At 54.8% G+C, this 25,137-nt stretch overlaps 3 protein-coding genes across 5 annotated transcripts in view; 2 read left to right on the top strand and 1 right to left on the bottom strand.

Annotated features, from left to right (window-relative positions):
- The first annotated feature begins 69 nt into the window (after positions 1 to 69).
- Dolpp1 (dolichyldiphosphatase 1) lies at positions 70 to 8,249 on the top strand. Its single transcript, XM_021156667.3, has 8 exons — positions 70 to 291; positions 3,420 to 3,520; positions 3,738 to 3,822; positions 3,914 to 4,013; positions 4,157 to 4,255; positions 4,744 to 4,872; positions 5,192 to 5,281; positions 6,862 to 8,249. The coding sequence occupies exons 1-8, from the start codon at positions 216 to 218 to the stop codon at positions 6,896 to 6,898; spliced, it is 717 nt and encodes a 238-aa protein (XP_021012326.1). The 5' UTR covers positions 70 to 215; the 3' UTR covers positions 6,899 to 8,249.
- Positions 8,250 to 9,630: 1,381 nt separating this feature from the next.
- Crat (carnitine O-acetyltransferase) lies at positions 9,631 to 22,819 on the bottom strand. 3 transcript variants are annotated; one of them, XM_021156665.3, is made up of 15 exons: positions 22,400 to 22,819; positions 20,915 to 21,051; positions 20,019 to 20,282; positions 17,143 to 17,261; positions 15,959 to 16,012; positions 15,070 to 15,235; positions 14,720 to 14,894; positions 13,972 to 14,150; positions 13,391 to 13,491; positions 13,065 to 13,184; positions 12,847 to 12,969; positions 12,619 to 12,754; positions 12,207 to 12,269; positions 11,162 to 11,299; positions 9,631 to 10,487 (listed from the first exon to the last, which is right to left on the bottom strand). In XM_021156665.3, exons 2-15 carry the CDS (start codon positions 20,939 to 20,941, stop codon positions 10,272 to 10,274), a joined length of 1,881 nt encoding a protein of 626 aa, XP_021012324.1. In that variant the 5' UTR covers positions 20,942 to 21,051; positions 22,400 to 22,819; the 3' UTR covers positions 9,631 to 10,271. The 3 variants fall into 3 exon arrangements, with proteins under 3 accessions (XP_021012324.1, XP_021012323.1, XP_021012325.1); XM_021156664.3 differs by lacking the exon at positions 20,915 to 21,051 and having other exon boundaries at positions 22,400 to 22,817; XM_021156666.3 differs by lacking the exon at positions 20,915 to 21,051 and having other exon boundaries at positions 22,283 to 22,463.
- Positions 22,820 to 23,144: 325 nt separating this feature from the next.
- The window catches only part of Ptpa (protein phosphatase 2 phosphatase activator), a 32,057-nt gene continuing 30,064 nt past the window's right edge, over positions 23,145 to 25,137 (top strand). The window contains exon 1 of the mRNA XM_021186251.2: positions 23,145 to 23,425. Within this exon, the coding sequence (XP_021041910.1) occupies positions 23,395 to 23,425 (31 nt within the window). The 5' untranslated portion in view covers positions 23,145 to 23,394. The remainder of the gene's footprint in view (positions 23,426 to 25,137) is intronic.

The raw sequence follows: 25,137 nt of genomic DNA, 5'->3' as shown, positions 1-25,137 counted from the left end.
ACTCGCACGGGATTGGGCACTGGCAAAGCTGCGCGAGTCCCCGCTCTCTGATTCGCCGCACGGGCCAGCTTCACGGCCTGCACACTGAATGGCTGCGCCACTACCTGCAATCAGCCTCGGATTGGGTGCGTGGCGTCTCCCCGGCGTGATAGGTCAGGACCACCGCCCCCCTTGCTCCCCATTGGCTGCTCCGCCAAGCCCGGTCTCCGGGTAAGATGGCAGCGGACGGACAGTGCTCGGTCCCCGCTTCATGGCGGCCAGTGACCCTCACCCACGTCGAATACGCTGCAGGTAAGAGCCTGCCCTGGCTCCGAGGACGTTCTCTCGGAGCTGCCGCCACAGCCCCGAGCGTTCCGGGCCGCGCGGACCGCCTTCGGGGCGCCGTGGAACCGCGGTGGGAACTGTCAAACAGCGAGCCTTGGAGGGGCTCGGCCGGCGCGCGCGCCGCGCAGGCGCAGTGAAGCGGCGATGAGCTGGGAGAAATTGTGAGCGGCTTGCTCGTGCGCTCTGCGGCTGCGCGGCCGAGTCGCTCTCCGGGGTCCCGGGGTGCTGGTGGGCTGTCCTGGGCCGGGGGAGGGTCTGGATAAGGCGGGCGAGGATCTGGGCCTGGACTTTGTCCCTTGTGCCCCGCCCTCCCCCGAGCCTGAGAGGCCGCACTCCTGCTCGGCCGTGCAGGGAGTGACAGTTTCCTTCACTACGCTGCGGGCTGCTCGCTGGAGAAAGCTCCCAGTTGCAGGGAGTGTGCAAACCCAGGCCAGGTTTGGGAGAATTTGCGGCGCCACGCCCTGAGCAGCGCGGCAGAGGCCAGCCGCCAAGGGGGCATGCAGCCCCTGGGAGCCTGACTTGTGAGAGCTTCCATCTGACACGCCTCTGGGAGTGCCCGCCTCTCTGGTGGGAAGGTCCATTAGCCACGGTTCTGAAGTTCCGGCTCGGCTCCATAGAGTGGAGTGGAGCTTAGGCCTTGGGGTGAGACGTTTCCGGGCTCCAGGGTAGGCACCACCCCTCCAGTCACTTCATCTTAAGTGGCTCCAAGTACAGTGTCTCCTTTCTGTAATGGTGTGTGACTCAAATGACCACAGGCCTAAGAGGTGCTGGGCACAGAGCCTGGCCCACAGTGGACACCCAGTAAATACCTGTATCTCTCTAGCTTGCCAGCACCCTCCCTGGATAAATGTTTGTTGCTGAGCAGCCGGGGGGCCCCCTTGCTGGCCTCTGGTTGTCCAGGAAGGGCCTGTCCTCTTGGGTAGAGGGCCTGAGAACTTGGGTCTGCTGAGAACACAGGGCCACAGGCCAGGAGAACTTTGGCTCTGGGTGTTCTGGGTTATACTTAAGGTGTGGCAGTCCAGGGTTGGGCCCTATCAAAGTGCCTGTTCATTACCCAACCACCCATCCATCCATTCATTCTGCATTCCCTTAGCATCTCCCGGGTGCTAGGCCCTGGGCCAGCTCAGGGTTTGGAATGATGAAGTCCCTGCACTCTTGTTCTATGGAAAGTCTCTGCCCCAGAGGAGGGAAAGCAGGCCTGGTGAAGGGGAGAGACCTGACTGGGGTCTCCACAGCTTCCCGACTCTCCGTCCCTGGCGTCAGAGTAGCTTCTTGGAGGGCTCATGGCCTTTCAGATGAGAAGAGCCTGCAGCTGTGAACACCATAACACATACAAGGCTGTGTGTGATGTGGGACCTGGTTGAGCCCGAGCATATCTGGCAAGGTACCCCTGCACTTGATGTCACTCACTACACTGAACATGCTTCTTTCATGCCTGAGTCCTGTGGCGTGTCATGCATTGCTACACTCGAGACAGTAGGTTATGGAGACCTTGTCACTACCCTAAAGTACAGAGGCCCCACACAGCTACTTACACTAGCCAGTGGGTCACCATGTCCCAGTCACACATCTTATCAGTCAGGCCGAGAGTTTTGGGATGGCAGGCTCTTACCCCCGTGATTGTGGCTGTGCTGCCTCTTAGCTTTTGTTTTTTGAGTTCACCTAGGCAGCATCCTAGGTGGGGGAAGCCACGTGTGTATGTATGGGTCGAGAAGTAGGACAGCACGGTGTGTTCAGGGAGCTGCAGTAATGTCCCTGCAACTGGAGCAGAGGGTGGGAGGGAAGTGGGCCAGGTCTGCACAGGCTCTGGTAAGCAGGGCCTAAGCAAGCGTATCTCAAGGGCAGGGGAGGTGTGGGGCATAGAGAGAGCTGGCCTCAGGAAAGCCTGAGGGTCTTATCTGCTGTAAGACAACCTGAGGAATTGGTCAGAGGTTTAGGGACCCTAGCTGTTGTTCCCTGTCCCCATAGCCCAGCAGTTATCAGTTGAACTGTGACAGAGTCAGGATCTCAGGGATGGGAAGACATGGATTTAGAGAAGGGCACTCATGCAAAGTTACTTAGAAGGATGTGTGTGTGTGTGTGTGTGTGTGTATGTGTGTGTGTGAGTATCAACATTTGAACCTAGGTTTCTGGCCAACTCTTAAGTCAGTCTTTCCTGATAAGGCTAGATAAAGTATATATGAATCTGTCCCTTAAGGCTTGGAATCTGCTCTCTGCCCTCAGTTGGGTGCATGCCTGCTTGTGTAAAGCCAGACTGCTGGTGTGGGCCATTTCCCATACTGGGTTCACCCAGCCTCTGATCACCACTGTACGAGTGGCCTGTGTGCCAGAGACCTTTGCCAGGCATTTGACATCACTCCTACACAGTTCTGGAGAAGATACATCCCAAAGGAAAGGTTGGGGAGGTTTAGGGAGGTAGACTTGCCTTAGTTCCTGCAAGCAACTCAAGCTGCTATGGGAAGTGAATGATGGCACCTGGCCTTAGAGCAGCTTTTTAGTCAGTCACCTTGTTTCAGTGGTGAGAGTGGCCTTTGGACGCAGCCTTGCCTGTCCAAAGACATACCTCTGATCTTAGCCTCTGGCTCTCCGAGAGGCCAGTGGTCCTCACTGGCTCCGTCCAGGCTTTGGCAGGAGAGGAAACACAGTGCCTTGCCTGTGGAGAAGCTTTGAGAAACTGCTGACTGTTGTGGGTGGCTCTGCTGGAGTCTCCAGTGTCCCTCTATCTCCGGTGTCTGGAAGAGCACAGGCTTCACCAGAGGCTCCAGCCCCACGCTAGACCAGACCTTGGGGTTCAGGCTTCCCCTCTGACAGAGTGATGCCTTCAGCCAGGTCCCATGTCTCTTTGATTGTGTAAGTTGAACAAGTCATGTAGACATGCTGAGACTCACTTCCTTCTGTAAAATGGGGACAAACAGACACCTTCTTGAAATTCAAGGTGTGTGGATCCCTTACAGCTGTGGGGCATTGGAATGTCCATGACTGTGGCCCTGGGCTCTAGGACTTCCCCTTTTGTTTAAGCCCTGTTGACTTTCTAGGGGCTGAGAGCCCTTTTCTGACCCCATGCCCTGTCTCATGCTGTTCCTCTGTCCCCACAGGTGATCTGTCTGGCCACCTCCTGGCCTACCTGAGCCTCAGCCCTATTTTTGTCACTGTTGGTTTTGTGACTCTCATCATATTCAAGCGGGAGCTACACACGGTGAGCTTTGGCCCCAGCTGTTGGCCAGAACCCTCTTTTGGCCTATGGTGCCTTTGCCTGCAAAGCCTGTAGGGATCTCCTGGCTGGGCCCAGGTCCTTCACTCACTGGTCTGCCCTGTGCATTGAGAGACCACAGTTCCGGGCACTGGGTGGCAGGGACTGGGTGGCAGCCAGCAGGTATGCAGAGGCCCAGCTGAGTGCCTGTCTTTGCCAGCAGATTTCATTCTTTGGGGGACTGGCACTGAATGAGGGCGTCAACTGGCTGATGAAACACGTCATCCAGGAGCCTCGGCCCTGTGGAGGTAGGGCTGGGACTTTGGGGATCCAGATCATCATGGTGGACACTGAGGAAGCCTGTATCTGCCATGATGCCCTGTTCGTTTTCTCCCCCAGGCCTACATACAGCAGTGGGCACTAAGTACGGGATGCCCTCCAGCCATTCCCAGTTCATGTGGTTCTTCTCCGTCTACTCCTTCCTCTTCCTGTATTTAAGGTGAGAGCCCACCCGTACCCCTGCCGTGTGCCTGTGCTCTGCTGGGGACTGCTGCACTAAGGCTTTTGAATGGGACCAGGGGCTGTTGGGAGGCCTGGTTACAGGTTGTGGGCGGAGGCTGTCTGATGGGCCTCTTTTCCCAGAATGCACCAAACAAATAACGCCAGGTTCTTGGACTTGCTGTGGAGGCACGTGCTGTCTCTAGGGCTCCTCACCGCAGCCTTTCTCGTCTCCTATAGCAGGTATGGAGGGAGGAAGAGCCCCACCCTGCAGCCTGCCTACCTGGGTCCTGTTAGGTCATGGTCTCTTTTGAACAGCCTCTGTGGACCTGGGCCCGGACACTATAAGTTATGACTGGAAAAAGAATCCAGTCTCTAATTTTAACAGACAGGGCTCCAACTGCCCTTCCCAATGTAGCAGATAAGCAGTGATTTTAACAGTAGCTTCTTGCATTAGGCATTTGTCCCCAGCTTTCTGGGGTGGGGAGTGGAGTGGGGAGTGGGGGCTATGCAGACAAGCTCTGGTTTAAGAGCTGGACAGAAAGGAGCAGATGTGGAGGTGGGCTTGTTTCTGCATGCCTGCTGCCCTTTGGACATGCCCATTCTATCTATGTGTATCTTCACACCTATACCCAGGGTCCTGAGGAACCTGTTAGGAAAGTCAGGCATGGGGTATTGTGTAGGCCTCACCTGGTTGGCTCTCATGTATTTCCTCTCTGGCCTTGGCCCAGGGTCTACCTGCTGTACCACACCTGGAGCCAGGTGTTTTATGGGGGCGTGGCTGGAAGCCTCATGGCCGTCGCCTGGTTCATCATCACGCAGGAAATCCTCACTCCGTTGTTTCCCAGGATAGCAGCCTGGTAACCACTTCCCCGTCCCAGCTCCGCATCCCTGCCCTTCCTGCACTTATATCTGGAGAGCTTTGTGTCGTGGATGGCACAAGGCTTAGAACCCACTGCCCTGGCTACCACCTCCCTCAGGGGCTTATGGGTCTCCCAGGTTTAGCAGCCACAGTGCCATGTTCTGTCCTTGCCCCGGCACTTAGAGACTTAGAGGGCAGCCAGAGTCTGTGGAGCTGTGGAGGAGGCTGTGGGGCTCCAGGAACTGTTGGGACGTCTAGCTTGGTGGTCTGCTCACACCTTCACTGTGGCCCTGGTTCTTGGGTATCTGTCTCTACAGGCCCATCTCCGAGTTTTTCCTCATCCGGGACACGAGCCTCATTCCCAATGTGCTCTGGTTTGAGTACACAGTAACCAGGGCAGAAGCCAGGTGAGTTACGGGGACAGCAGTCATCACTGCCTACTCCCCACCCCGTTGGAAGGCTCCTCAGAAGCTAGACTTGCTTCTGTTTCTCACACTGACGTATGTTGTACTCCCATTTTTTCAGGTGGGTAAGCTGAGGCTCAGAGAGAAGGCTGCTTGAGCTCCGTCTGTTAGTGGGGGAGGGAGCAGGTGGGAAGCTGCTGGCCCAGTATGTACACTTTTACCTCTAAAGCCCTGGGCCTCAGGGGTCTTCAGGGCCATGAGTGTGGCCATCCTCAGCTCTAGTCAGCTTTCTGTTAGGTGGGTAAGCTGAAGCCCACTGAGCTGGGGGCCAGCTTGAAGCGGAGTACAAGCTGGGGCAAAGCTGGACTTTGGCGTCTCCTGATTTACACTCTTCTACTTAACTTCTCCCAGTCTGGCATGGAGTACCTCAGGGCTGGGGACACCAGCTTCTCCCTAGGTCTGAGGGGAGCTGAGGAAGGTCAGGCACTCGAGGAAGCCTGGGAGGGTAATGGGAGACATCGGGAAGGGTAGAGCAGGGTAGGTGTCCAGCAGCTAAGCAATGTGTTAGTTAGTACGCCAAGGTCCACATTATCCTAATGAGCTTAAGGGTAAAGTCTGGCTCCCTGAGGAAAGGGGATTTGAGGGTTAGGGCAAAGCAATCCCATTAGTGGCAGAAAGGCCCCATCAGCCCTCCACCTGGCTCCCAGGGTGACCAGCGCTGTCTCGCCCTGTTCAGCCAGCTGCCACAGCCTTCATTCTCCCCCTGGCACCTGTTCCGGGTCAGGCTGTGTGTAGAGGCTGAGCGCAGAGACAGACAGCCATGCTCTCACCTTCCTGGTGTTCACAGCAGCAGGGACCATGAGAAGGACGGGCCAGCAACATGATCCATGTTAGTGAGCAAAGCTCAGAGGTTTAGAGAGTGACAGGAGCTCAAAGTAGAGCAGGACAGTCTACCGACCTCCCAGGAGGACGCAGGCCACAGCCACAGGGATGACAGAGGCATCTCAGTCGAGGAACAGCATGCACGATCTTTTGAGACAGATTAGTGTGTGAGAGCCCGGGGAGCAAGTTGGAGGGCTGGGGCCCCATCACACCAGGACCCTGTGGGCCATGTTAGCTTTCTAGTTCTCCAGGTATCTCACCCAAGCGCTGTTCTGAGCCTCAGCTAGCTCTCCAGAGAACAGCAGAGGTTTTGCTTCCAGCCTGGGAACCCCTCACTGCACCTTCCTCTGCTTGCGCCCTCTTATAGGAAGAGCATACACCTTCCTGTAGCTGCTTTGGTGTAGGTAGTAGCAGAACCACCTTGGGCTGACTTGTCCACAATTAGTCAGGCCCAGCCAAGGACCACTGACCTTTCTTGTCTTGCCCATCCCCTGGCTCACTTCCTGAGCTCGAAACCTAGGCCATCGTGATACAGCCCAGACAAATGCTCTTCAGGTTCCAGTCCATGGCAGCGGCTCTGATTGGCCCGGCTCTGGCCCCGGGTGGCTGTGGTTTGGTGTTGAGACTAAGCAGGGAGCTGTGGGACTGACTGGCTACTCAGCACCAGACATCCCCGGATCTAAGCCAGCCCCATTTTGCAGGAACAGACAGCGCAAACTGGGAACGAAACTGCAGTGACTGGTGGGCGTGGCTGGGTCTAGCCTCCGAATCTGGCCTGCACCATGCCTTGCAGGATGGACAGAATGATGGATGGAGGGGTGAAGCAGAGACCTCTACAGACCAGAGTCACCAAGTGGAGCCTTTTTTTTCTTATTTTAATTTCAATGGACACGGTGGACCAAAGTGCTGAGTCAGGTCCTCAGCCAGGATCCTGGGAGGGCCTGCTGTGTGTGGGTCACATGGCCAGAGCCCCTGTCTCTGCTGCTGCCAGCTCCTGACTGGGTGGAAAGTGCTCTTGGCACGGGCCTCAGTGTGTGGGTAGAGCGTGTGTACCTCTGGTCCTGAGATCAGAAAGTGCAGGTAGCAGAATGCGCACTATTTATTCTTTTGGGATTGTCGAGTTCATGCTGAAGAGGCCACTCTGCAGCGGCTGCCCTGTGTACACAGGGCTCAGGTTAGCTCCCAGACCCTGTGCTCTGAGCCTCAGGCAGGACAGCCTGCCTCCTGCTGGGCCTGAGCAGGGCCTAGGGCCCAGGAGCGAGGCCTCCCCTGCTGTCCCTGCCACCATCGCCATTCCAGAACCCTTGTCAGTGTTTCCTCGTCTGGGGCAGGGCCCAGAGTCAGCACCTGTTTATCCGTCTGTCGGCTGGGCTGCTGGCTTGTGTTCTTCCCTCTACCAACCCGACATCACAAGGGCTTTCTCCGGTCCTCTATCCCTTCCTGACAAAAGAGCCTGCACATACGGGTGAGCACACCCAAGCGTTTACAGCTCCTTTTGTCTGGCCATCGGGTAGCAGTCTGTCTTCATCCCCACTTGAACAAAAGAGTTAGCAGGAGCTGGGATGCTGGCTGTGTGGCAGTGCAGACACCCTCCCCCATCGCCTGCCCATGTGCTCTGGATTTGTCCCTGTCCTTCCTGGCCTGCCCTGGAGGCTGGAAACCAGTGCAGGTTGGTCCTGGGGTCTGCCTGGGTGTGGGCTCTCTGATCTCAGCTTCCCAGCTTCCAGGAGTCCCTTTTAAGGGACTCTCTCCAAGTTGCCCTGCCACAGCTGTGGAGATGCTTCCAGAACTGAAGCAGCCCCTGGGGGAGCTGTTGAGCCCTCCCCCATTTCTCCCTGGAGGTCCCTAACCTGCTGCTGAAGCACAAGTTTTTGGTGCTTTCCTTTGTGTTTGTTAAAGGCCGTGTCCAAGCCCCTCAGATGCCAGGGCCAGGGCTGGTTTCTAGGGAGGTAGGTCAGTCACATCCAACCCCCCTCCCCTGTAGGATTTTTATTTTTTACTTTTTGCCTGAGACAAGCCAAGTGTGAGGTGGTTTAAGAAATCAAATGAAATTGTTTACTATTGTTTTAAAATAAAATCTGAAACTCTGGAGGCTGAGCATACATTACTTGAGCTTCTGAAAGGAGGCTGGGACAGCTGGGGCACACATGGCCCTCAGGGACAAGGATGTGGTAAGACCATGAAGTCACAAGCATTTCCAGGATATTTTATCCCCTTTAGCCCCCCAAAGTGAGGATTTGAATGGCCCCAACATCTGCCACGGCCTGCCAGCCTCTGGTACATAGCTATGCCACTATGTCTGGTCTGTGCTACTGTCAAAAGCCCTCCCTCCCTGCCAGCCTGCCTCTGGCCAGGTTTTTCTCCACAGAATAGTCCTGAGGACTGGGGAGGTCTGCCCTTCACGAGGCTTCCATATCCAACTCCACATGCATTGTCTGCCTCACTGAGGAGACCTCTGCCTTAGAAGAACTGCCTGCCACCAAGCTGATGACCAGAGGCCGTGCAGCACTGAGTGCGCACAGGCTGGCTTTCCCTTCCTGGCAGGTTATGTGCTACACCCTCTGGGTGGGGGTATGTGGGAGATGCACGCTTACAGTGGGAAGCCTGCTGAAGCAGCTGGATTATGACTTCTAACTAGTAGTGACCCCCAGGAGAAAGAATGTATTCTAGACTTCACATTACTGACAGTTTTTAGTTACAGTGGAGCTCAGCTCTTCTCTGTGGCCTAGTCAGAACTAGGATACATCCTGGGGAAATCTGGCTAGCCCCTGCTAGCACCCGGGCTAGGCAGTTCCTTTCTGTATACTTGCTGCCCTGGGATAGCTGAGGGATGTGTGAGCCTGGGTGAGCTGAGCCTCAGAGTCTTGAGCCCTTCCCTGCCTTACAGATGACTAATGTACTCTTGGGAGCCTGCCATTTAGTAGCAGTGACGTTAGCTTCTCTGAGGTGCTTTCATCCTATGTTGCAGGCCCTGCCTTAGGTGACCACAGGCCAGTCAGGTCATGGAGCGCTTCACAGGGGTGCCAGCCTCCCGGCCCCACATTCCAAGCACATGTGTACCCAGGGGCTTCCGCAGGACATGTACCCTCTAGCAGGTGTCAAGGTTGGGAACTCTGATAGTGATAGCTCCTCCAGCCCCCTTCCAGTCAGCATGTTTGTATTGACTGGGCCACTAGTGTGTCCCTGCTCCATTGCCCCTCCTGTTGAGTTCAGTGGAGGCCAGCTGCACCTGGGGTGTGCCACCCCAGATCCATAGCATTGCACTAACCATGGGACAGGAAGGTGGCTCATTAGGGTTTGGTGACATCCTTGCCTCAGCACCTCAGTTGTCACAGCTCAGCCTGAGGATGTTGTCTCTGGGAGCTTGCTGGCCCACACTGCCTGCTTGGATACAAGCTCCCTGAACCAGAGACAGGTAGCAAATGGCAGGGCCAGCCATCTGCCCTGCTCGCCCCTCAGCTGAATCAACGTCACCAGCACTTCTTCCCTTTATTGATCACCTGGCATAATCACATTATGCCACCATGACTGCAGCAAGAATCACAATGAATGGAAGCAAGAAGTCTGGGGCTCAAGAGTCACCAGAGTGTGGCAGCAGGGAGATGGCACCTTGAGGTGGGCTGGTGGAGGCTGGGCCTCAGCTGTCCCTTTGGCTACAAAGACTTAACCCTTAGCTATGGGGAGGTCGAGAGCCCTCATCGATAGATAATCCTCCCACTCCTGGTCCTTGGGCATTTACCAATGAAGACAGATTTTGGCCTGGCTGTGGAGATGACAAGAGATTGGCCAGGCTGAGGAAAGGAACTCTTCCCAGCCCCTGCTGTGAGAAGGGATGGGCTGGACTGGTTTTCTTCTCCGTGGTTCATGGAGTGGATGGTACACTGGGAACCTGGGCCTTAGTCTTGTTCAGCCTCTGGACTCAGCCCTGCACATGGACTCCGGCAGGTGCTAAGGACAGGGCCTGGAAGGCACTTGGCGTGGACGTTGGGGCCTTGCTAGAGAATGCTTTTCTGGCTCAAACTGGAGGGCACGGGAGCCAAGGAAGTGAGCCATGGCAGGTGTCCATCCCAAAGTGGGTTTGGCTGTGGAAGTGGCAGGTCTGGGCCTGGGCTCAGAGCTTGGCCCTGGGGTGGTTCTGGAGTAGGGTGCGCATGTCCAGCAGAGCTTTCTCCAAGTAGTGAGCCATGCGGGCTGCGTTGGTCTCAGCACAGCTGTTGTAGGCTGAGACGGAGAAGTTGATATGGGCCTCCATGGGGTTGTAGCAGATGCCATAACCATCTGGGACCACAGGTCCAAAGAACATGACACAGTCTGTCTTGGCAGGGACCTAGGGACAGCAGGAGCTAAGCTTTCACACCCAGGCCTGCAGTGGCCTCTCTGTGTCTACTCCTCTCCTGTGCGCTTCCCTTTTCTTCCCAGGATGAGCCTGCCTTCACATTCCTGGAGGGAGCAGTCCTCCCACTGCCCTCCTCGGGGCTCCCAGCACTGCCCCGAGGCCATGCCTGCCTCCTTGCCTGTGCTCCACAAGCAAGCCTGGGAGCTTCCTGGGACTGTGGCTTGTGTGGAGCTGTGTCCCAGCACCCAGCACCTGCCAGCTGGTACTCAGCAGGTAGTCAGTTTCAGCTGGCCAGTGAGTTAATGGAACATTCTCTCTCTTAAGAGGCCTAAGTCTTTCCACCCTTGTTACAGCAGTGTTCCTACCCCAAGCTCCTGCTTGGGAACCCACTTGGTGACATATGTGGGCCACATCACCGATAAGGTCCAGCTGCCAGTGGACTGTAAAGATTATTTATATTTTATGTGTGTGTGTGCCCAGAGGCCAGCAGAGGACATCCGATCCCTAGGATTTAAGATTACAGGTGATTGTAAACAACCTGATATGAGTGCTGGGAACTGAACCTGGGTCCTTTGGAAGGACAGCAAGTGCTCTTAGCCACCTCTCCAGCCCCTGCCAATGGGTTCTGTCACCAGCATCCTGGAGAACCTGAGCCAGTGGCCTACCTGGCTGGTAGAGAGGTTGAAGTGCATAGCAATGGCGTAAGAGGTGTCCATGAAGATGTCAGGCATGCTGACCAGGTCCTCGATGGCCTGCAGCTTCAGACCCAGCAGGTGCCGGTCAAAGGCCTCCCCTCGGATGGCCTGTGGGTAGGAGATCTGTCAGAGGCAGGTGCCACAAGGTCACAGGGCATCCCTGCCCTCCTCGGAACCCTGTGACAGTGCTGTCCCTTCCAGACTCTGGTCTCTTAGAACCATGAGACCAAGGTGTCTAGGTAGAATTGTCCTCACCTCCGAGATGGGGAAACCCAGGGTTAAGGAGGCTAGCCTTCTTCTGCCCAGGGAGGAGAGTAGTGCAGGATAAACATGAGAGCTACAGATGCATGCAACATGATCAGGGCTTGTGTATGCCATGGAACAGGGCAGGGCTTATACAGGCTATGTGATAGGTGGTGTCTGTCCATGTGTTTAACAGGGCAGTGTCTGCATAGCTGTGTGACATGGATGGGGACCAGTGTGCACTGCACGACAGGCAGTGTGTGCATGGCTTGTAGCATGGGCATGCAGTGATGGCCACACCATAACCTTCCTGGCTGTAGCCCCAACTGCTACAGGAGAGGTGCTGAGAGAGAGTGGGAAACACAGACCCAACGGCCTGTGCTCACTGTAATCATGGAACTGGGGCCAGGGGGGTTACTAGGATGACCCTAGTTGTACCCACTTTCAAATGGCATTATTTGGCTTTTTTGTTTTTTGTTTTTTTTCTGGTTTATTTGTTTCTGAGACAGGTTTTCTCTGTGTAGTCCTGGCTGTCCTGGAACTCACTCTGTAGGCCAGGCTGGCCTCAAACTCAGAAATTCGCCTGCCCCTGCCTCCCAAGTGCTGGGATTAAAGGCATGCATCACCACTGCCCAGCTCAAATGACATTATTAATTTAAAACAGATTTCCAGGTGCTCCAGAACTCTGGGAAGAGGCAGTTCTTAGCAGGAATGGACAGAAGGATGGACAGGACAGACAGGCAGGCTAAGGACAAGAGCAGGGCTCACTCACGCGGTCAGTGTAGGCTCGGTGGGCCTGCACAGCCTTCCGGAGCAGCTCCACCTTCTGCTGCTCCTAGGGGGGGAGGGGGGAAAGGAAGCTGAAGCCTTGTCCTTCCTTTCCCTCTCCACCTTAGCAGCTCGCTCTGTACCCAGCACCACAGCAAGTACTACATTCCCATCCCCTCATTCTCTGGAGCCTGGCACTCACTTGCATGAGTGGACAGAGACTGGCGTGTCTCTTACGGATACATGGTTTTGCCAGAAAGCTTAGAACTAAATTCATGGCTCCATCCTCTGTTAAGTTCCCTTTGCCCACAGTGGGGCTGAAATACCATAGAGGTACAATCCATTTGCAAAGAGTCAACAGGAAAGGAAGGAGAGGCCCTAGCTCAGTCTACACACCCTTGCTCTAGCCCTCTCACCGGCACTGTGGAGTCACCCATGCCTTTGACAAAGGCCAGCGAGTCTATGGAGGCTGAGCGGATGGTGTCAGTGCGGCCCAGGTGAAACATGCGCAGAGAGGCACTTTCATATGTGGCACACGCCTGCCCATAGATCCTGCGTGGGAGGTGGGTCTCAGTACGTCTCCACAGGGCTGCCTGTACCCCGCCTCCCCTCCTCGGTAGGGCAGGTGGTCGGGCAAGGCGCACCTGTAGTATGCCAGCTGTAGGGCTACCTGGATGAAGGCATCAGGGCTTAGCTTCTCGGACTTGGGGAAGTCCTTTCCAAAGTGATGGAACGTCAGCATCATGATGTCCAGGTCCTGGATCATGCTGGGGTGGCGATGCGAGAGGGAGGCATGGGTGAGAAGTAGGACCTGGAAGCCCTGTGGCTGGTCCTCCCCTAACAGGCCCAGCCCTGCACTTACATGCTGATGTTCTGTTTGGCCTTCTCTATGTCTTTCTTGATCTCAGGTGTGATGTTGAACCGCAGCTTCTTGGGCATTGGCAAGGGCACCATAGGAGACCGCACAAGCTCAGGCTTTTTTCTGCACGAGACAGGAAGGCCTAAGGCTCATGCTGGTGTCACTGAAGCCCAGGGGTGCCCCTGAGACTGAGGTGGGGAGGAGGAGTCCCTGAAGCTAGGGGTAGGAGATAGAGACACATTGACTCTGTGAGTAGAGAGTAACATTTCTCTAAGTCTGTCACCTGTATGTCACCAGGAACTCGGGAGTGAGGCTGGAACCATACTCACGTATACTCCATGACATGGTCCACAAGAGCAACTATGGGGGGCCCTTCTGCAGCTGCATGTTCATACACCATCCCACAGGAGCCGTCTTCTGCCACAATGAACTGTTGGTGACAAAGGACCCGTCCTGTCAGCCCGATTCCTGGAGAGGATCCTTGACCCATGTGCTTTCCGGGTGGGTCTCACAGGAAGGGCCCTTGAAGCCATCTCCAGTGCATATGCAGATCCACCCAAGCGTTCTATGCTCGCATATCTGAGAGCAGATGTCAGAGGCACACCCTGGCAGTTCTACTGCTCCTGTGTGTGAGCAGAGAGGAGACGTCATACCCAGAGTGTACCACACTGACTGACCCCAGAGAGTGAGCGTCTGCATGCTAAAGGCTCTGCTGGGGGGGTCAGTGGCATGCAGGCCTGGTAATGACAGGCTGCTTGCCTGGTAATTATAGCAGCATCAGCCTCCTCACTTCCTGCCTGCTTTACAAACAGGAGGCTGGGGACGCTGGGCCTAAGGGAGGCGGGGCAGGAAGTTCAAAGCTTCAGTGAACCAAGCTTTGAGGCCATGGCCCTGCCAGGTCCTCACTTGCCTGCAGTGTCTTGTCAAACCAGCGGTTGCCACTGTTGAACTTGCTACCACCGCCATGTAACATCTGGCCCGCTACGTGGTTTCGGTAGACATCATCTGAGACTCTGGGCACTTGCTTGTCCAGGCACACGGTGAAGATGCTCTTCTGTATGGAGTTCACCGACTCTCGGTTGACTTTGTCTGTAGGAGTTGGGTAGGTGTAGAGAGAATCAGAACTCATTGTCTCCTGCCCTGGGCACTTCTTGCCTCATGCCCCTCTGAAGATGGGGACTTCCCATCTTTGGGGCCTTCAGGGCGTGTGCAGAATTGTGAGTGCACAGTTAGTGCTGTGCCTTCAACAAATTCCTACAGGCATGCCCCATACTGCAAAGGGCAGGGCACAACACTTGGCACACTACAGACATAGAAAAGCAGAAGTCCAAGAGTCACATAGAGAGCTGACGTGGCAGTCCAGAATTCAAAACCAGCAATCAGACTCTGATAATGCCCATGGCCAATATAGGGCTTGATGGGAGTGGTTCTGGGAGCAGAGAGTGTACAGAGAAGGGAACCTCAGCCAGAACACTTGTCTAAATCCAACTTGCTACTTCACAGGGAGGAACTGGCTTTGTCAACCTGAGCCTTGGTTTTCTCATCTATAAAATGGGCCAGTATACCTGCTCCAGATTGAGGGTCCAACAAAGTGGTGGCTACCCCAGCTTGGGATGGGACCTATCTGGCATGTAAGGACACCCCTGCCCTGGAAGTACCTTTAATGAGGTTGTTGTAGGCCTTGGCCCAGGTGTTTCGGTGGTTGGAGGTTAGGATGCCAACAGGCTCTTTGTTGGATTGCAGTGAGGAATTCCATATTTTCTCTAGCTGCACAAAGATCTGATCTGAGGTGAGCGGTGTTCCGTCACTGTGGTACACATCCAGCTCGAAGAACTGTGACGCCCAGACAGGGAGAGAAGGGCTGACCTCAGGCAGAGAAGGACCACCAGCCTCTCCTGGCCTTGGCAATGGAGGTCACAACTAGTGCAGCACGGGCCAGGGAGGAGCTGGAGTTGGGCTGGGGCTGGGGCTGGGGCTGGAGCCCCTTAGACTGGGCATTGGTGCCCACCTGGTAGTTATGCACCACGGTTATGTGTGTGGGTGGTTTCTTTGACTTTAGGAAGTTCACCACTGAGTCCTGCTTGGGGCCGGGCACACGGCAAGAAGACAGGATCTGATAATACTGGTTCATGCACAGCGGCTGTCCTCCCAGGAACTCAACTGGCAGCGTCTCACTGTGGGTGGACACAGGAAGGGGCCACTGGGCAGGGTGAATGGGGAAGAGGCCAGGGTGGACAGACACCTTCTATACTACTTTGATCTGGGTGAGGGACTTATTCCTTGGTGTCGCCATTGCCACCAGCAAGAGCAGGTGTTATCAGGGTGTAAAGATGAAAATCTAAAAATCCCTGGACTTTTCAGGGATTAGAGTCCTGTTTATGAGTCACCTGCAAACTGCCTCCTTCTCCTTTATCTGGGCTTCAGTTTGTCACAGGTAACTGTGATCCATTTTGACTGGGATGTCAATGTCACTAGGAGAAGTCCTGGTAGCTGGAGCAGAGGACTTAAATGTCTCCACTCTCACTGATCACTGTCCTCAACCCCTTCCAAAGCTGGGCCAACAGGAAGTGAAAATGACGTGGGCCGGGGCTGGTGAGATGGCTCAGTGGGTAAGAGCACCTGACTGCTCTTCCGAAGGTCCAGAGTTCAAATCCCAGCAACCACATGGTGGCTCACAACCATCCGTAACGAGATCTGGCACCCTCTTCTGGTGTGTCTGAAGACAGCTACAGTGTACTTACATATAATAAATAAATAAATCTTTAAAAAAAAAAAAAGAAAATGACGTGGGCCCGCTAAGTGCCCGCACTGACACACTGGGTGCTCAGGGCTAGAGCACCTATAGTATTAGGCAGGTGTGGGCAAGGGTGGTATTCAGGTCAGGGTGGGCTACTCACTTGTCAATCATGGACTTGAAATCCAATACACCCTCGATGAGTTTGGCAGCAAACCTGGAGGATGAAGCAGAGATCTAAAGCCACTGGAGGACCCTGGGCCAGGGATGCCTGCCAAGTGTGGGAAGGACCTGTGGAATCAGCACTGCCCCTCAAGAGACATGGGCCTAAGGAGTTCAGAGTAGACCTGCAGCAGTGAGAGCCATCTCCAGTGGGGAGCGCTCCTGGCAGGAGAGGACCAGAAAGGACCTGGGTTCAGCAGTGGCACACTATGGCAGGATAGGAGGCAGGCGGTGACCGACTCCCACGAAGGGCCAGCTGGCCTGAAGTATTCCTGATTGGAGATTCAAGGGTACCCTCCAGGGCCCAAGGATCCCAGCGGCCCCTTTCTCTTTCTGAGTCTTCGTGTCCCCCTGACACTAGGGTCAACTTCTTCCTCCTTGGGCTATTCAGGGCTTCCTGCCTCACACTAACCATTCCCCAATGTTTGAGGCCATCCCCCGTCCCAGTGTGGATGGGTGAAGTAAGATATGTAAAATAAAGATACTTCATCTAGTATGTGGGAGAACCCAGGCTGAGTCCCATCTGTAACCAGAAGCCCTGGTCCCTTTATTAGAGTGTGTGTGTGTGTGTGTGTGTGTGTGTGTGTGTGTGTGCATGTATGTGTGTAGCCCAGGATCACCAGACCACTGAGCCCATGTCTTTCTTCCTTTCCCCTCCTAGCTTCTCTCTGTTCTTGCCCTGGTCTCTTTAAGAGAAGCTGGTGCCAGTAATGAGTGGCAGGCTCCTGGGCAAGAGATCCCTGCTGCTAGTATTTTTATCTCTGGTAGGACTGGAACAGGGGCCAGGGCAGGTGACATGGCTGAATATGGAAAAGGGGACTGTGTATAAAGGTCACTGTGTGGCCAGCTGAGCAGAGTGGGAGGGACTCAGGGCACGGTTGGAGGGTGAACGATTGCAAAGCCCTGGCACGAGAAGCCTGTCCTCTTGACTTGTGTCCATGGGAGATGGTCTCCTCACTGCTCTGAGCCTCAGTTTCCCCATCTGTAAGATGAGGCTGTTGGTGAGATGAAAGCACAGGGCCAAGGCCTTTCCAGTTTCCTAGGGTGCAGATTTGAGGGTTCTGGAAACACACAGAGCCCTGTCCACAGGCACTGCCCAGCCTTGCACCAGTCTCAGACACTCACCGAAGCTGACCCTGTAGATCCACAAAGTCCTGCTTGGGCAGTATCACTCCTGGACTGGAGTAGATGACCACAGGCTGGCGGAACTGGAGATAGGCTGTCTTGAGCCACCACTCGGACAGCTGCACAAGGACAGAGTAGAGCTGATCAGGACCCCAGACACTGCGGACCATCTCCCAGCGAGTGCTGAGGTTCACAGCCCCTTCCCTCCCTTCTTCAACATCATCTTCCCCTGAGCCTGTGCGATTGGTACTGCCTAGAGAAAAACCTGGGAAAACAACTCTAAGCAAACTTGGCCAGGGAATAAACCAGTGAGCAGCTTTCCTCTTGTTTGGTTCTGTGTGTATGTGTGCTGCTGAGGCTTGAATCCACGACTCCACACACTCGCTAATCAGCTCACATTCCGTCGCTGAGCGTTTACTTTATCTTACAAATTCCCTGTCAATGATTATAATACACTAGTAAATAAAACACATGCCTAGATATGTAGAATAAAGCACAAGGAATGACATGGAAGAAAAAAGCCCCAGCAAGTGGGCTTCCAACCATCTACAGCTGGGAATTGTCCAAGGAGCAGCAGCCTGCAGCAGGACTACACACTTGGACTGGTGCTCCTCACTCACCTTAGACTAGGAGGTGGACACTGGCTTTCATCTCAAAATCAGGGCAATCCTAAGGGGCAACCTCACTGAGAGGGTAAGTTATTTAAGAGTAAGAACATGCGGTGGGTCATTTTTCTGCCCCATGGATCAGCCATGGGCATGGTGTGGACAGTACTTCAGCCTTTTTTGTGCTCATTACAACTTACAATAAGTAGTGTTTGTCCATAACTTCCACATATCCCCCTTTGCATTTTATTTTATTTTACTTTACTTTACTTTTATTTATTGGTCTCACTATGTATTATTGGCTGGCCCAGAGTTTTGCAGAGTAGGCTAGCCTGTGTCGTCTCCCATGTGCTAGCCATGCACCACGATGCTATACCCTATGTCTTAAAGGTTCCTAGACCTCCCCGTGTGCTCCATGCCCGTCCCAGTCAGCAGCAGAACGGATCTGCGTCACATACATTGACTAACCTGTGGCATCGAGCCACTCACCCAGGGTCCTTGGTAAGAGACAAGGGAAGGTGACTTGCCATAGGCAGGGAAGACATGTGACTGCCACCTACTGACTCATAGCCAAGGACTGGGCACTGAGGCATGCAGGCCTTCTGTACATATCGGGGTCTTCCTGAAAGCTACTGTGAGGATGTAGACTTTGGTCCACCTCTCTAGGTCTTAGCTTCTTCAGTGGTAGGAAGCGGACAGACAAGGGTGTGCCCTCTCATGCAGGCACCTTCACACCTACAGGGATTGCAGGCTACAGTTTAGACAAGGGGAGAAGGTGCCTCCTGCCAGAGGCAGCAATGCTTCAGGGCCCTGCGATGACCCAACTCTAGTCAGGGCCTTTGGCTTCAAAGAGTCCTTGGCTCAATGAAGTCAGAAAGCTACTGGATCCTAGAATCTCTAGGGTCTTTTTTTTTTTTCTGTTTTTGGTTTTTCAAGACAGAGTTTCTCTGTATAGCCCTGGCTGTCCTATTGTCCTAGAACTCACTTTGTAGACCAGGCTGGCCTCGAACTCAGAAATCTACCTGCCTCTGCCTCCTGAGTGCTGGGACTAAAGGCGTGCGCCACCACACCTGGCTTCTAAAATCCTTTTAAGGCCAGCATTCTGATTTCCATAGTCAAAGGCCCTGACCTGCTAAGGCTTGGCAAATGCTTGTCCCTAATAACTCCCGCCTAGTTCCTATTTCCCACCTGTGACTCCAGACTCCACTGAGGTCCATCAACCCCGGGCACTTTCCGTTTCCCACTGCAGTTGGCCCAGACCCACAGCTCTGTCCCCGCAGAGTCTGTGTCTACTGATCCCACCAGCTCATATAAGCATATGCATTTACCCATCAATTATATGGTTAAAACTTCATCTAGAGTTGCCTTAGGGTCCATGGGAACAGGTATTTAGACGAGACTGAAATACTGAACTCCCAAGGGACTTGACTCTGTGGCTCTTGATATCTGTGGGGCCTGAGGGTGACTTTTTCACCCAGCTGTCCCCTATAGCCAGCTTTCTTGAGCTTCATCTTGGTAACCTTCTTCCCAGTTGCTTTCAAAAGGGCGCTTCCCACCCCTCAGTCCCACTGTATTAGCAAGTGCCATTGGCTGTCTTCCAAACAGCATTGGACCTCATGACTCCCTGTCTCCTTGTGCCAGGCCTAGGCACCAACACTCCCCTCCAGGTGAAGGCCTCAGCCTCATCACTGCCCCTGGCTCCTGCCCAGCAGCTTGGGCTCTCTTCCCCCCTTAATCTTTATGTATCCTGTGAATGCAGAAATGTGTACCATGTGCCAGTGTAGATGTGTTTTATAAATTGAACAAATTTAACTGATTAGACCCAGAGCCAGGAACATGTTCAGCAACCGCAGGCTGTCGTCCCACCAAGCTTAAGTTGCACTCCTTCCCTGACCGCCCATCCTGCTCTCAACACACTCCAGCCCAGGCTCTATCCCAAAGCAGGCCATATTGCGGCTTCCTTTTCCTCTGCCCTTTCTCTGACAGACACTGCCATTCATAGCTCTGTCTCCTTTCCCCTCAGCCCTGAGAGTGGAACCCAGAGTCTCATACATGCTAGGCAAAAGTTCTACCTCAGAGTCCCAGTCCCAGCCAGCAGCACCTTTTCAAAAATGTTCATGTAATTCCTCTGCTGAACATGACCTCACCTGCTGATGCACCACCCTGCTTCCCAGCCTTCTCCCCATGCCCCTAACTAGGTACCAGCTCTGGGGGTGTTCTGGGGGACCCATGGCCCCCAGGCAACTGCCAGGATGCTGCCACCTCACTTACCCAGTTCTCCATTTTCTTGGCCCTGCGCTCCAGTCCCTTCTGTAGGCGTTCCCCTACGCCCCCTGAGGTCTGAAACTCATCCACCAGTTGCTTGGTGTGAGCCCATTCTTCCTCACTCACGATGGGCTGCAGTGCCTTGAGGTAATGGTCCAGGGATTGCTGAAGTGGGGGCACAGGCAGTCTTGGCAGTGCATCTTGGTGGGCCTTGAAGCGACCAGAAACCTTCATCAAGGAGGAGGGCTTGAGGAGGCCCAGGGGTTTTACCTGTGGGATGCAGAACAGCCTACTCATTCTCTCAGACTGAAGCACAGCTCTTTCCAAACTACAGTCCTAGGCCTTATATGCCATCCCCTGGAGGCAAAGACAGCTTCATGGGTGGGGCCTACCCTAGATGCCCAGCCCCCAAGGTACAAGAGTACCGTCTCTCAGGGGCCTATAGGTGCAGGAAGGCTAGGAAAGGGTGGGGGTGTGGATGAGTCATATTATTGGGGTGGCAGAGGTAAGGGGACCTCCCACCTGTCAGGATGCATGAGAGAGGTGGCAGCTGACTCTCTAAGCAAAGCCCCCCATGTCTCACACACATACACACACCCACAACCCCCCCACACCCCGCTTCCTGCTTAAGAAATCAGAGAGAACTGGAAATGGGTAAGCTGGTGACAGCACCTCTGGGGGAGGCTTCAGCCTCTGTGCTTTCTCTCCACTGTGGGGCGATGGTGAGGGGTGTGGGCAGTGCTGCAGCAAGAGAGCTGAGTGGCCTGGCATGGAGGATGAGAGGTGGCAGAGAGAGGCAGGAGAGGGAGTCCCGAAGACTCTGGAGGTGGCAGAAAGCAAGACAGGAAGGGCCCAGGCTGCTGGCACAGTGGCAGGCAAGCGGCAGTAGCGCCATTCCATACCTTCTCTCTCTGCTGCTCGTCCTCCATGGCAGGACTGAGGATGTGAGCCCTGTCTGTCTGCCTGGGCTGGACCTCTAAGCCTAACTGTGCTACCAATTGGACGAGCAGAAACTAGCAAGAGCAGCCACCTGCCTGGACTGGAAAGAGAAGACAAGATTCACAATTCAGGCGTGAAGGGTCGTGAGGCAGTAGCCACTGGCATGGTAGCATCTAAGGCTGGAGCAGTGGTAGCTGTTGGGCTGCAGATGCCGCTCTGCCTCTCCCTAGCCTCCAGAAGAGGAGGAGTAAGGCAGGTAAGTGGGCTGGAAGTAGGTACTGAGGTAAGAGGAGACTGGGAGCTCTCTCCTGTCTTCTTTGGATGGGCCCAGTTCCAGAGAGGCAAGCCAAGAGAGGTATTAAAAAAATCCACCTGTCAAAATCTTCATAGATCTTTTTGATGTGGGAAAACTTGGCTGGAGGGTGGAAACAGGCTGGCCGCTAACCTGTGGCCCTGAAATCAGCCCTGCTTGGGAATGGTGCAAGACAGGAGATGCCAGGGAAGGGCCACTAGTGGACAACCAACGATTGCCACACACCTGCCCAGCTGTTTCCCTTCCAGACCTCTGGGCCTTTGGTGGCCACCCCTCTACCCAAACCTGGTTTGTTTGTTTTTTCTAAATGAGTTCTGGATCATCCAGGTTGGGATCAATAGTGGGGAAGATACGCAGGGCAGCAGTGCTTTCGTGCTTCTGCTGTGAGTAATAAGCCAAAAGACCCCATCTGGGCTCAGTTTATTAGCACAACCATGGGATCTGACTGCCTCCTTGTTTCAGTCTCCCTAGCATTAAAGTGCTTATGCAGTAAGGTGGTCCCAGAGGATGACGGAAGGCAGTCTGTTGGATGTGGGATGGCTTGTGAGGAGGGTCTCAGGTGCTGCCAGGACTCTTAGTAGAATCTCAGTCTTAGCTGCCAACCCAGTGTCTGACAGGGTAGTCCAGTTCACAGCTGGATAGACAGCCTGAATCAGAGAGGACAGGAGCTCACCATTAGGATAGCTGCTGTAGATAAGGATGGTGAGGGGCAGCCTGCCACCTCCTGCCTCCTCCTGCCTGTTTGGGGGATTTTCAGTATTAGTCTCCACCTGAGGTTCTCTTAGCAATATGCAATGGGGAGGGTGAACATCTGATCAACTCAAGGAGATTGGGTAGGCTTGGAGAAGTGGCTCTAGTCGGGCAGAAGCATAGCCTTGGGCTGAGCTCTCTAACCAGTAGCCCCGACAGGTGTCTGAGTCCGAATAACTGGGAGCATGAGGGAGGAGTGGAGTGGAAAGGTACAAAAGACTTGAACCTAGGTTTCTCAGTCTTCTTCTGGATCGAACCCACCCCTTACCTGGTCTCCTTTATCCACCTTGCAGATCGCACCCTACCAGCCGGTCTGAGGTTTTCTTGACCGTTGCTGGAGGCCCGCCCGTCTTGTCCCGTCCATGGCCCTGCTGGGCGAACTCACCACGGTTCTGGCAGCAAAGGCTAACATCGTCCCAGTCTGTTTGCGGACACTCGGTCCGCTCCGCCCCTCGCGCTGGGTAAAGTCTGCGCCACTGCTGGGGTGCTGGGGTCAGTGGGTTCGCGGCTCCGGTTCTAGGTTCAAGGTCGCCGAGTCACTGCCGCTAGCCAGTAGAGGCGGCCCCGCGGCCACCGGGCCCGGCGGGCTGCCGGTGGGGCAGGACTCACGGGGCGGAGCTTTGGTGGCTCGCAGTCCCCCGCCGCTCTCCCCGATCCCGGGGTGGGCCCAAGCCGGGGAGTGGCCGCAGAGGGCGGGGCTTGCGGAGACGGACCTCTAGCTCAGCCGTTAGCAGCCCGGCTCTGGGCTCCCGTCACGGGGTCACAACGGTAGGCGCTGTCCTGCTCGTGCTCTCCGCCTCCGAAAGCCACCTTAGCTGTCGAGGAGGTCACGTGCGTTCAAGTCTGACTGGTGTCCTTGAACGTCACTCTTGGAGTGGCAGGAGAACACAACTGTTGAATGGGGACTGTCTGATTGCTTGGGTGGAGACATGCACAAAGAAGATGACAGGTGGCCTTGCTCCGCAAGAATACTGCTGCCATACCTATTCCCTCCATCACCCCTCACCAAAATAAGCAAGCAAACAAACAAACAACAAACAAACAAACAGAACCCGACGCCCCGCACAAACATGGCTGCCAGCGCTGCAATTGGCTTGCAGACGGCAGCCGTTAGTGCGCATGCTCCTCGGCGCCCCGCACCAAGATGGCCGCTGCCTCGGTCCGCGCGGCCGCCGCGAGACGGCCGTTGGTGGGCATGCTCCCTGAGTGCCTCGCACCGGCATGGCTGCCGCCTTCGCGCGAGTGACTGTAATTCTCGGCTTCCGGCCCTAGCCAGTCAGCGCTCATTTCCCTGCTGGAAGCTTGGCGGAGCCCGGGAGAGCTGCGGGGTGAACGTTGAGAGGGACCGGCGAGCATCCGCTCCGCCTCCTCACGGAGAAGATGGCCGAGGGCGAGCGGCAGCCGCCGCCAGGTAGGGCGGTTGGAGGGCCCGGGCGTGCGGGTGGGAAAGGGGTGTGGCTCGGGGGTCCCCCGAGTCTGAGGAGCTCCGGGGACGGAGGAGGCAGGGCTGACGGCCTGGGCTGCAGGCGGGTGGCGGGGAGGGCGACCGGGCCCGGGCGGGCGGGCAGAGCGCTGCGCAGGGGAAAGGCTCTGGACCTGGGGGCAGAGTTGCCTGGGGTCCGGGCGAGAGGGATCCAGGAGGCTGCGTTCTTTATGAGACTCTGCTCCGGTGGACCTGGGCCTCGCTCGGACGCCAGGCTCCTTCGTGCATGCCCTGCCCACCCTGCAACTCTTCCCTCCCTCCGTCCCCCTCCTTCCGTCCTGCGGGCTTGGCTCTGGGGGTTTCAGTATCTGCAGTTAATTGAGAGAAACTACCCACGGTGTCTGAACCACTAATTTTAAAAGGCTTGTTTGTACAAAATGAGAGGGTTGGTGGCATCGTCGTCTGTAACTTTTATTTACACTGTGGCCTCGTTGTGGTCCATCTCAAGTAACTAGGGCAGAGACAGAGGCCAGATGCTCCAGTAGAGACCCCCTTTCCCGGCGGAGGAGAAAGCAGTTTGCTGACACCGTGTAGTTAAGAAGGACTGGAAAATTCTTACAGCGTGGCTAGGTTGGCCAAACTCAGCTCGTACTTTGATAGTGTTTGATGTACCTTCCACCACACTTCCTTTTTTGTGACCCCAAAGAAAGTTTCAGGAGGAAGAAAATTTGAAAATCAAAAGAAGTACCATTTTTGTGGCGTGCCCCCCCCCCCCATATATGAGCACGTGGAATTCAAAACCAGACATTTATTTTAAGTTATACAAAATCTCTATGAATGTGTCTTTTTTGTTTGTTTTGTTTTTGTTTTTCGAGACAGGGTTTCTCTGGGCAGCCCTGGCTGTCCTGGAACTCACTCTGTAGACCAGGCTGGCCTCGAACTCAGAAATCCGCCTGTTTCTGCCTCCCATGTGCTGGGATTAAAGGCGTGCGCCACCACTGCCTGGCCTTATGGATGTGTCTTAATCGACTTTAGTGTTGACATCAAGAGATAGTAGCTAGCACTCGGGAGGCAGAGGCAGGCGGATTTCTGAGTTCGAGGCCAGCCTGGTCTACAAAGTGAGTTCCAGGACAGCCAGGGCTACACAGAGAAACACTGTCTCAAAAAACCCAACTCCCCCCCCCAAAAAAAAAAAAAAAAAAGAGTAGCTATCAGGCAGGCAGACTCCTTTTGAAATGAGTGTCTCTGAAGATGAATAGGGAAGGGACATTGGGGACCAGAACCTATGTACTAGAGGGAAAAAACAAACAAACAAACAACCTCAGGAAGGTTGTGGACATTTTTGAGTTAACCAGACTATATGGCAAGTCACCATATGTGTCCTTTAGTAGACTGAAATTGAGCCACCCGGGGCTCAGTAAGATTGCCTGCTGCCAAGTATGGCAGCCTAAGTTCTATCCTGGGAGCCCACGGGTGGGAGGATGGAACTGACTTGAATGTTGTCCTCTGACCTCCACTCACATGCTGTGTGTGGCTCAAACACACACACACAATTTTTAAATTTAAAATGAGGTTTATCAAGCTTTCCTCATGGAGTTGTGGTTTGTGGGTGGTCTGATGTGAGCAGAGTGTTTGGGTGTGGTGAGTACTCACTGGATGCAAACATGTCACATCTGTCATATATGGGAGGTGATAAATCC

The sequence above is a fragment of the Mus caroli genome, unplaced genomic scaffold (assembly GCF_978045245.1).
Source record: "Mus caroli unplaced genomic scaffold, Mus_caroli_1 scaffold_2, whole genome shotgun sequence".
Taxonomy (NCBI): domain Eukaryota; kingdom Metazoa; phylum Chordata; class Mammalia; order Rodentia; family Muridae; genus Mus; species Mus caroli.
Note: the sequence above shows the minus strand (reverse complement) of the source record. Positions and strands in the feature narration are given on the sequence as shown.

Excerpts from the sequence above, each read along its gene's own strand:
- Crat (XM_021156665.3), bottom strand. The coding sequence starts at position 20,941 with ATGGAGGACGAGCAGCAGAGAGAGAAG. Across the intron at positions 14,151-14,719 it reads CTACAACAACCTCATTAAAG|ACAAAGTCAACCGAGAGTCG; the intron begins GTACTTCCAGGG and ends CAACTCCTACAG. Across the intron at positions 10,488-11,161 it reads TCAACCTCTCTACCAGCCAG|GTCCCTGCCAAGACAGACTG; the intron begins GTAGGCCACTGG and ends TGCTGTCCCTAG.
- Dolpp1 (XM_021156667.3), top strand. The coding sequence starts at position 216 with ATGGCAGCGGACGGACAGTGCTCGGTCCCCGCTTCATGGCGGCCAGTG. Across the intron at positions 3,823-3,913 it reads GGAGCCTCGGCCCTGTGGAG|GCCTACATACAGCAGTGGGC; the intron begins GTAGGGCTGGGA and ends TTTCTCCCCCAG. Across the intron at positions 4,873-5,191 it reads TTTCCCAGGATAGCAGCCTG|GCCCATCTCCGAGTTTTTCC; the intron begins GTAACCACTTCC and ends CTGTCTCTACAG.